Source organism: Phalacrocorax carbo, chromosome 2, assembly GCF_963921805.1.
Source record: "Phalacrocorax carbo chromosome 2, bPhaCar2.1, whole genome shotgun sequence".
In the NCBI taxonomy this organism is placed as follows: Eukaryota; Metazoa; Chordata; class Aves; order Suliformes; family Phalacrocoracidae; genus Phalacrocorax; species Phalacrocorax carbo.
In genome coordinates this window covers 26,728,010-26,739,212 of record NC_087514.1, presented here as the reverse complement: position 1 = coordinate 26,739,212, position 11,203 = coordinate 26,728,010, and the positions used below count along the sequence as shown (strand labels likewise).

The 11,203-nt window shown below is 43.6% G+C and overlaps 1 protein-coding gene across 1 annotated transcript; it reads right to left on the bottom strand.

The window, feature by feature from the left end:
* Positions 1-771: 771 nt before the first annotated feature.
* On the bottom strand, positions 772-10,247 carry GEM (GTP binding protein overexpressed in skeletal muscle). Its single transcript, XM_009510327.2, has 5 exons — positions 10,042-10,247; positions 7,952-8,293; positions 4,777-4,853; positions 4,091-4,295; positions 772-1,993 (listed from the first exon to the last, which is right to left on the bottom strand). Exons 2-5 carry the CDS (start codon positions 8,283-8,285, stop codon positions 1,719-1,721), a joined length of 891 nt encoding a protein of 296 aa, XP_009508622.2. The 5' UTR covers positions 8,286-8,293; positions 10,042-10,247; the 3' UTR covers positions 772-1,718.
* Positions 10,248-11,203: the final 956 nt, after the last annotated feature.

Here is an 11,203-nt window from a genome sequence, read left to right as displayed (position 1 = left end):
ATCTAGATCAGGAATTCCCTTCCAGGGAGATTTTAATACGACACAAGTGCAGAGTCATCCTGCAGTGTGGTATTTTACCCCTAGCGAAGTGCTAAAAGTCATCCCCTCAGCAGAGGGAATGTTGGGCAAACACTTAGCAAGCTCCTTTCCAGAGTGTTGGTGCATGAAAGCTGCGCAGCCCAAGATGAGGAACCCAGTTCTCACCTTCTTAGTGTCACATTTTGTTGCCTTCATCATCAAGGAAGGTAAGCTGCCAGGCTGGACATTTGGCTTTCCTGAGCCATCTGCGGGCAAAATATGATGACTGTACCTCTACCCTGAACTCTGCAATATGCCCACAAAAACCCAGCATAGTCAGGAGGAAAGTAAAACAATTACGCCCCATACTAACTGAGGATTAGGGCACATCGTGCCAGCTACCTGCTTTCTGTGCCTGGATGTAGCATTTCAGTTCTTTTCATCTCCAAAATTGGGATGACAGTACTCACCTACATTTCTAAAGTGTTTTCAGGCTTACGGCCAAATACCTTTTTAAAGAACGATTTATTTTTGCCTCTGCCACCACAAGCGCATCTGCACACGAGGGATACCGTGCACTCATAGCTTTGGGGCTGTGGGTAATTCTTGCTTTGTGATCCTAGGTTGCTAAGTAGCCTGTGTTCAGAGATGTAAGGAATCCTCGCTGTACTTGTCATGTAGCAATCGTGCCCAGCATTCAAAATATTTTCTCAACTTGAAAAAGTTCTTAGGGATTTCCCACGGAGGCTCAAAGGCAGTAATATATTTTATTTATTTTATTACAAGGCATGTAAGTAAAAACTTGCATATCTGAAAAAAGATATTAGATAGAAAACAGTAATAAAATTAACATTATTCTTTTAAGAAACTTGGTAATAAATACATTTTCCCTCAACATTAAAATGCTTGTTATTTTGCACAACAATAAATACAGCATAGCTCTGGCATAGAGAAAGACCAAGGCTGGATACAAGAAGTCCATGTTGTTTCTTAAAATGCTCAGGTGATTTATAAAGGTTTGGCATCCTGCACTTGATGCACTTTGATACAATTTGCACTTTAATTTTACTATGATTTTTAAACAGTCCCATAATATGAGAATATGAGAGGAAAATTTGTTTGATTATAGGATTTTTCCTTTAACTATTTTCAAAGTAAGAGATGTGTAAACTCATTAAAACGAATCCTTGAAATAATTACAAAAAAAAAAGTGTCTTCGTGGCTATTCTACAAAAATGCAGGTTTTTCAGCTGTGGGTGCTCAAGCCAGACCAGCCAACTGGCAAAGGACCAATCCCAAGTCAGTTCACCGATTCTTTACACAGTTTTAAAAAAAGAAATAATAATAACAAAGAGAAAGAGTAAAGATTGTAGTATTCACTTCCCAGGTCATGACAGTTGGAGGTTCTTACACTATTATCCATAGGTGAGAGGAGAAACAACAGGTATACTCCAGAACACTTCCCAGCATAACTTTGGGTCATTCTGGTCTATACTTCTCTTTTAAAACTACCAACAAAAAAAGAGAGAGAGATATTTCCATGCACTGTGCTGTTCTTATGCCAGCACGTATCATCACAATCACAACTGTGAACCTAAGTCACTTTGATAGCCCAATCTAATATAGATTGATTGATTGTCCCACGACATAGTTAGATAACGTCCACAAAATGCCACAAGCTGTGGCACAGTCCAATGTTCTTAAAGTACCGATAGGTCATGGCAAGACTTGGACTTGAGTTTGAAGGCCATGTTCTTGTTCTTGGCAACTATTTTGCCCCAAAACCGCCTGGCTTTCTTGGGGATGCTCTCTCTCCGTTTCTGGTATGCCAGCCGCTTCTCGTTCTTTTCCTTGCTGTCCCTGCGGAGCCGGACTTGCCGCACAATGCCTTCAAACAGCTCTTTCACGTTGTGCTGCACGGCTGCCGAGGTCTCGATGAACTTGCAGTCAAAGACGACAGCACAGGCTCGTCCCTCTGCAAAATTGCAAGGTGGATATGTCACGAGGCATCACGAGCAGGGGGGGAGGTAAAGCAGCCACAGGCTGCCACGAGTCAGCACCACCAGGGGAATTCCTCAAGCCTAATATAGGAACAGATAAATCTCTAATCATCCTATGCTCCCTGCTAGCCCATGCGTCATCTGCTCTGTGTCACACTGCCTGCCCAGCAAGGGGGGGTGAATCTCAACCTGGAAAAGCCCAGTCCCTGCCAACGGCTGTGAAGGGAGCTAGGGCTGACTGACTTGTGCCAAGGAACCTAAGGCTGAGAGGTCAGCCGTGACTTAAAACCACCTGGTCATCTTACATGCGGACTCCCTCAAGCTGCAATAAAGGCTGATGACAGCATCCTCCACGTGCACAGCACAGCTCTTGTCCCCATAGGAGGCAGAGCCCAGGCTCCCCCACGGGTCATGAATGTAAACCAGGGCCTTGGAACTTTGGTGTGAACAGACACATGTACAAAACAAACAGAGGCAGAACTACGCCTGTGACTTTAGACGTACATCTGAAATCATAGTTCTTATCCTTAATTATGTGAACCTAAGCTATACCTGACAGCTCTCTCTCACAGGCAAGCCAGTCTGTTTGTCTTCTGGCTTGCCGTGAACTAATCACCAGGATGACTAAAATGACATGCGTGCCCCTGCCATCTTTCAAAAGTTTCAAGTGGGGCAGAGAGGAATGAGAGGGCAAATAGGCACCCCTGGGCTCCTGATGTACTCCTCAGTTCAAATTCTTCACTTGGGGCAACTGTGAGAGGGGCTAGAAGAACTGTGCTCATCCCCAGTGGAAAAAAAATGTCTAGATCTATTGGGAGATAGAAGAGTGGAACCGTTGCAGATGTAAGAAAATGTCAAGCAGAGAAACCCTTGTTTATGATGGGCCAAGATGATGTCATCTAATGCATTGCTGTGTGTTATGTTGTGTCACCCAAGCCTCAAGGAAGACTCTCCCTGTTGGAGCAGGTCCAGAGGAGGGCCACAAAGATGGGCAGAGGGCTGTAACACCTCTCCTATGAAGACAGTCTGAGAAAGTCGGGGCTGTTCAGCCTGAAGAAGAGAAGGCTCCAGGGAGGCCTTATTGCAGCCTTTGTATACATAAAGGGGGCTTATAAGAAAGACAGAGAAAGTCGTTTACCAGGCCCTGTAGTGACAGGACAAGGGAAAATGGTTTTAAATGGTGGAAAGAAGGTAGATCTAAATTGGACATAAGGAGGATTTTTTTTACTGTGAGGGAGGTGAGGCACTTCAACAGCTTGCCCAGAGAAGTTGTCATCATTGGAAGTGTTCAAGGGCAGGTTGGATGAATCTTTGAGTAACCTGGACTAGTGATAGATGTTCCTGCCCATGGCAGAGGGGTTGGACTACATGATCTTTGAAGGTGCCTTCCAAGCCAACCATTCTGTGACTCTGTGTGTGTGTGACTGCAGACCTTGAGAACCAGCAGCAGCTTTCTCAGCAGTCTCTCTATTCCTATTTACAGACTTAGGCTCCCTGGGCCCTGGGAGAGTGGTACAGGCCAGTTATTCTTTCATATGCAGGAGAGGGAGGGCTGGTTTAACATCCCAAGGCAAGGCAGTAAAGAGACCTCTCCTGAAAAGCTGCATAGTCCCTGCCCAGACTAGCAAAATGAAGGGTGAGAGGGAATTTTAATTCATCAGTGAAGGGATTAAATGAAGAGATAATCTTTCACAGCAGAACAAAGGGGGATAAATTCATTATGCAGAAACATGTATTGGAAACCCAAAGGGTTTCCAGCTACCAGAGAAATCACATACTGCAGTGGTCTTACACTATGAGCTGGAAGGGAAGACATTCAAGCCGCTTTTATGACGGTACTTAATTTACAAAAGGGATTACGTGACATGTAACAGCATTACCAAGGGAGGCTTAAGGACCTGGCAGACCCCTCCCAGTCCTCTGCCCTCTGTTCCAGTCCTCTGCTGTTTTATTGCTCTTTTATTGCCCTGTCCTGATCACAGCGTACTCCCTCAGCCAGAGCTAGTCTTTCATTCAAAAGCTACTAGATGACTTAACATTTATGTCGTTTTTATCCTCATCATTTTCCTTACCTGCCACTGAAACTTCACGGCACCTAACAAGGTCACTTTTGTTGCCAACCAAAATTATGGGGATGTCTTCTTTCTGGCGTGCCCTGCGGAGCTGTATTCTGAGTTCAGAGGCCTTCTCAAAGCTCGCCCGGTCTGTGATGGAGTAAACAATCAAGTATGCGTCTCCCACTTGCATGCAGTGGTCTCGAATCCATTCTCCCTCACACTGTTCAAACAAAACAGTCAGACATCATTATGGCCTGAACAGATTTTACTTAGAAAGTATAACATTAGAGGATCCAAATACATTCCTGCTGTAACTGTAATGGGTACGGTTTGAATCACAGTTATACTAAAAGTAATTCCAATGTAGTGATGGTATGAATATTTCACCACAAAGGAGGGCAAAACTTGCCCCAGATAATTCATTGTGTTGGCTTTAGTCTGGAATGAGCATGGTCTGGAAAATGGCTTGAATGTTTTGTTTTATCATTAAAAAAATAAGAGAGTTTTGCGCTTCTCAGGCTCATACTCAGAGCCGTTAGGCATGCTTGTCTTGGTGTGGGGGTGGGGTTAACCTTGCATTTTCCCTGACGCTGAAGTACGGAAAACACCTACTTTCTTTCCCAAAAGATACCTACTTTTGATATTAGCACTCACTCATTTGCACTTTTCTTTTGGCATTTGACTAGAAGAAATAAAAGTACCTTATTATCCCACATGTCGAGCAGTATAATGGTTGCACTTTCCCCATCCACCATCAGCGTTCGTTCATACGTGTCTTCTGGAAAGAAAAGCAGAAATGTTGGGAAAATACTGCTTTGTGGCATCATGTACCTTACAAAAAACCAAGTCGTTAAATACGTATAATTCATTCACAGTTCAAGCTATTGCGCCAAATTTTATGCTGGCTTACATTCAGTTCTTTCCTCATTTCTATCAGCACTGAACCTCTCTCTGTTCATTACTGGTTGTCTTACTTTCCATGATATATGAAGGAGGCTGAAGGATCAGGAAACGAAATGTTCATTATTTTGGCTCTCTTTATCTTATGTGGGAGAGAGAAAATAGAGCCAGTGGAAGAAATATCCAAAGGCTGAACATTTGCCCCATGGGAGCAGCAGAGTCCAGCAAGGCTGAGTAATGGAAAATATTTGCTTTCGCTTTAGCAGGGACAGTTTACGGGTGAGCAGTCACCGCTGCTGAGAGCAATACAGCTAACAGCCTACCAAGCAATGAGGACAGGGTTTTTTGAGACAAGAGCTGTTGAATTTTAGAAAGGCTGAGACTTCTGCTGCGTCCTAGTTCTTTCACATTTCACCGTTTCCCACATTACCTTTGATGTCAAAAAACAAAAGAATCAACAAACCACAGAAGTTCAGTTATTTTGTACTGAGGCCACAAAAATTCATACCTAGATTATAAAAGCCATGTGACAAAGTTCTGCTTAGATCTGGGGGGGGGGGCAGATCTTCCCACTCATAATTTTGATCAACCCTTGCTGTGAAATCTCAGTCTAGCTTCTGCTTCAGATACTAATCTTCCTTCTTTCCCCAAACCTGGGGACATTTGGATGAGGAATATGGGGTTTGGACCCATGTCTAATCTTGTATTTCTGGTCAGTGAAAAATACCAGGCTTTGGGCTTCTGGGCAAACCACACCTCTCACTGTCTCACTGCAGTGTTTAAGGGGTCTGTTCCAACCACACTTGTAGATAGGACTGTGTCTTAACCCTTGACTCATAAAACTTCTGCTGGATATTAGTGGAGTGAACTTTCCCCTAAATTATAATCAGAGCCTTTCCTCAAAGCCAGGAATCTGCATCCATGCAAAAGGATGAGCCAAAAATATTACACATTTTAAGCAAAATAAAAAAGAGCATGGGCTTGACACAGCTTAAAATGGAGAGATTAAATACACAAAGATAATCAAGAAAAGCAGTTTCCCTTGCAGTCCCAATAGCATGGCACTTTTGTTCATGAGTTAGTTGCAAAGCCAGTCCGTAAACACAGCTGTATTCCCTCTGTGAGGTGGCTACTTTGAAACCAACCCCTCTTGTCATAACGTTCTCAGTTTGCAAGCTACAGTTTGGAGAATAGTTTCTTCAACTGGTCGAGCACCTGCATGGGAACAAGCTCCATATACACCAGAGGACAAGATGCAGAAGACTCCTTCTCCACTCTGTTGCACATGGAGAGGCTACAAATACATAATCACAGTCACTGAAAATATTATGCCCAAATGGTCATATTCAGCACCAATTTGCACCTTGGTCAATCCTAAGGGACTCCCGTAGAATATAAAACACACTGAAAGTGAGCATTAGTTCATCTCATACTTCTTTCTAAACTGACACTAAATAAGGAGAGAAATATAACAATAGAAATTTTTCTGATACCTCAGAGGAGCTGGCCTTGACTGCAATCAAATTGATATTGCTGAGAGCATGAAGGAAAGAGGAAACCATACAGCTTTGCATGGAGGAGAAGGAAACTGTCTGACAGGGGTATGCAAAGCTAACCAGCTGCCTTTTCTGCTTGCCCAAGGGTCCTACTCTAGTTCACTGGTGTAGCACTAGGAAACCTTTCATCAGGGTACTCCAGGCTGAGGACTTGGTAGGATTATAGGAAAAGTTGGTGGTAGAAACTGAAGGCCAAAGCACACCTGAACAATAGATTCAGAGCGACTGCGCTGTGGGGAACTTCAAATCCCCAAAGGCACAAAGACCTGTGCCCCCCCAGTCTGTGACACCAAGCAAGGAAAATGTGGGTCCAACCTTCCTGATGCCGGGTAAAACCTCTCCTACCTGGAGAGGTAAAGACACAAAAAGCTGCTCTGCCTGTGCTTCACTGAGGACTGGAAGAGGAGCCCAGAAATTCTCTGTGCTAGCACTGGCACCATTGTACCAAGGGATTACAGGCAGGAGAGGGAAGCGATACAGGAGAGAGGAGGAGAGTCCTGCATACTGAGAAGCAAAACCAGCCAGCAACCTGCATGTCCTCCAAAGGTGACAGCGTCTGCCTCCTTAGAGCCACAGCAGATTTCTGTTGCAGCACAACTCTTCCACACCGACATCGCACACACTATAGCTCAGGGCTTTGTGGCACACCTTCACCTTCTGCAGGACCTGCTCTTTTGGTTTGAAGAACATTTCACAAGCCTAACTAAAGCAGGGGACAGTGGTGAGGGGGAAGTGTCCAAGAAAGCTCTACAGCTTGTGCCTTTTCCCTCTGCTTGGGCAATGGGAATTTTACTATACTGATGAAGGACCTTTGTCTGGTTTTCCCCTGGGGGAACCCGTGCTGGGCAACTAACATGAAATGAGGAGGAGATATATTTTACTTAAACTCCATACAGCCTATGCTGAGGTTAGGTGTTTATACAGAAAGGCTGAGATGACTTCTAATAGCTAGTATTTTGTAGGTGCTTGAAGGACTCAGCTTATTATTTCCAAGCATTTCATTCTCATAGACCATGAGGACCTTGAGTTGTTTTCTCTCCCCCATAGAAAGCTGGAGCCAGCCCCACGGAGCCAGTGGTGACAGATGTTGGACCAGAATGAGTGTTGAACCAGCCTTCTGGGTAGCATCATCACAGGCAGGAATGAGGCAGCTTCCAGCAGGTATTTTGAAATGAAATAGCATGAGAATCTGAATTGTTCTCTTTCAGAGACTTTTGATCATTGTTAGTATGTTACTCATCCTATTTTGCTTTCTTCATTTTCTAAGTGAGATGCATGTGTTGAATCAATTTTGATGATCAGATCGAAATGTTTGTTGCCTCAATTTTTTATTAAATGGCCTCTCTGATTTTCTGTGCCAATTACTACTGGCAGGGCTGATTGCAAGCAAACCCAAACACCCCAGGGCATAATGACCTACCTCCCAGCACCTCACAGTCGCTGTCGATGCTGTCATGCACCCCCGCAAAGATGTTGGCTAGCGAGGACTTGCCTACGCTGTGCTCCCCGATCAGCACCACCCGGTAGCAATTGCTGCCAGACTCAGAGGAGATGACAGAGTCAGACGACTCCGAGGACCAACTCTTTCTGTAGTATTCATCAGGACTGATGGTGTATCGCTTCTGTGGGTTGTACTCATTGGAGTCTTTCTGGACCAGCAGATTCTTGCCATCAGCAGGGATGCTCCATCGCTGCTGCTGCTGCTGCAGGCTGCTGTTGTGGGTGCGACGCATGGTAACGTTGTTGAGGGTCATTTTTTCCCCTAGTGAGAAATAGGAAAATCACAAGTGTTAGCTACTGAACATTTAGAAACACATTAACACCTGTTATTAACTTCAAGGCTGCATGTCCTGTTCTTTTATAGGGTTCCAGTATACAACAAAAGAAAAACAAGACTTTCTGCAGTCTTTCATAGTTGCTGGAACATAAAGAAGTATTTCTAGTAGTGAGTCAGAGACTTTTTCCTAGGGATGATACCACCCTCACATGTGAAATCCTATCTTTTCTAGCTTTCACAAGCTCATGGTTGTGCTAGGTGCAGGCCAGCCCTGGTGAGAGTGAGGCATTGCTGTGTCCCAGGAGGAGAAGGAAGGGGCAGTGTTCTCCGGAGCTGCCCTACATGGGAGCTGCACACCTGCTGAGAGGCAGCCTACGGTACAGGCAGCACCTACAGGTACTGCAGCCCATCCTTTGTGCTTAACTGGGGGCAAACAGAGGCACCGGTCCCAATTGCCTCCAACTCCTAGTACAGCTGGGTGTACAGCATCTTTCATATTGTCTCAGTTAAGAGCTGAAGCTTTTGAGAAAGCAATAAGGCATCACTCACTGCACCCTTAGACAGTCCTGATATGAGAAAAGAGCCAGGCAAGTAAGTCTTACTATGATGGGGCAGATTTGGGTCTCATCTATGGCCAGGTAAACAAAGAATGGCTGCTTCAGACGGTGGCTTTTTAGGCTTTTTAGGGAGGACACAGCCAAGTCTAACAGCTTTTCTGAGGAGGTACAGGTTCTACCCACTAAAGGAGGTAGCACTGGGAGAAAAAGCTCACAGATTTACAGATATTAAATCAACAACTTCATTTACTGCACAATCAGTTAGATGGGTTAGCTCTTCTTATCTAAGCATGGCTTTTAATTACATTTTACTCAGCAAACTCTATTTTGCCTTGCTTGGAGGCAGAGGATGGTGATGTCATTCTCACGGGCCAACAGCTACCATTTTTAGGAAAGTTACTTTGACGCATTCCAGTTCCCAAAGTGACAGTTATTTAGACAATTTGCTTTTTGCCATATATCTGACATTTCTCAGCCCTCTTCTCCATATTAGTAAATAAGGTAATCGTCCATAAAATGCACCCAACCACTTTCAAATCTGAATAATAAGTGGTGAACAAAAAAAGTACAGAATCACATCAAAACAACATGTACAAATCGCTATTTCTTTTCACACAAAACTGCCTGAAAACTTCTTAGAATAAATGCACAGCAGGACATAGAAAAAATATACAGAAAAAGCACACTCTACCTGAACTTATTACCGCATACGCAATATTTCCTCTGTGATGCACAGTACTTAAGGCAAAATGAGATTGTTTGCCTAGTCCTAGTCACAGTAACTTTGTCACCAAGAAACACATCTAACTAGAAATCACGCACCAAGCAAAGACTGCTTCACAAACAAAATGAAATATTTACTGAAGCTGAATTTTAAAATGCATTTTTTCCCTTGCTGAAACGACGAGATGAGGAAAGCCAGCTCTGATTCAGTCAAACAACAGAGCCTAACTCTCAACTTGCAATAAACAGTCGCACATTAAACAGTCACAAATATGAACATTTTACGGTTTTGCCCCTAACAAATTATAATCCTTCATTAAACAAAGCCAATTGAGTCCCTGTCACACATTGCGTTCCAAGTTCAAACTGGTTTTCATACTCCACACTGCCTTTAGCTGTCTGGGTCTCTAGCATCGACAGTTAAAGACTGTGTCCGAGCCAGTGCTGCCTTACTTCTGCCAGGCTCCTCCAGGCAGCCGCGTCCTTTGCTCGTGCTGCTCTTCTCCCTCGGTGCGGTGTAGTACACTGAGCTGCTCAGCCGAAGTAAATCCTCTCCTGCTTCGGGGCTGCCTCTTTAATTCTTTCTTAGCAAACCTGGTTTATATTAAGCCCATCTGATCAGAGACAGGGCTTTTCCGTGACGTGGTTGGCCTTTCCATACAACAGCCAGCCCCCAGCTGGGAGGAAGCAGACATGCAGAAGAGCAAAAACTTGCAAACAATCTCAAAAGACTTACACAAAATCATATGATTGTCTTCATTTTGCCAGTAAAATAAACACATTTGGTTCTTGCATGATGAAAACAGGAAAGTGGAAAAACCCAGAATAACACGTGTCATTTCACCTCACCCAGATTTTCATTCAAACATGAACAAAAGTAATGATGTTTAAAAAAATGACATAAGTTTCATTAATTCATAAAGTTCTGTAAATGTATTATGCTTTCTGCCTGCAAAATGCACTTAATCCCCTGCTGGACAAAATGTTTATTTGGAATAAAATATCTGAATGTTACTTTGGAATTATCCTAAAAATAGGAATATTATTGTGGGGTTTTTAAAAAAAATCCTAAAATCTAATATATACAATCCTCTTTTTCTCTGTCAGCCTCCAAGTGACAGCACCCAGTTTCCTGAACTGCATAATGAGCTCTAACTTCTGCTCCAAGTTTACTTTGCAGTAACAAACTAACCCTTTGCTAACAGGGGCTTGAAAAAAAATCCAAATACAAATTCAGTGTTGCTCCAGCTGGATGGTGGCAAAGATGCAGCAGAATGCACAAAGTCTGCACAAAGTCAGAGTAGCGCAGTGCTGATTCCACCCGCAGCTCATGAGGAAAGATGAATATATAGTGTACACGCCACAAACCCAGGGTCTGCTCCTTAAATTTTTATAATCTCATAACTCGCAGCACGAATTTTGCCAGAAGGAAGAAAAAAATCCAAACCTGTAAAGTGTGCCGCTGTGTGATGCTTCTAACAGCATATGCAAAATACTTCTTGATTAACAGATAAAGAGTAATAAACTTTCACAGAACTACTCAGTAGGGGCACCACAAGCATATAAAAGCACATGGAAACTCTGTAGTCATGCCTTCAATTATCCAGATTCTGGA

Coding starts and splice junctions, on each gene's coding strand:
- GEM (XM_009510327.2), bottom strand. CDS start 8,285: ATGACCCTCAACAACGTTACCATGCGTCGCACCCACAACAGCAGCCTG. Junction 4,854..7,951: donor CGACTGTGAGGTGCTGGGAG/GTAGGTCATTAT, acceptor TTTTCTTTCCAG/AAGACACGTATGAACGAACG. Junction 4,296..4,776: donor TCGACATGTGGGATAATAAG/GTACTTTTATTT, acceptor TTGTTTGAACAG/TGTGAGGGAGAATGGATTCG.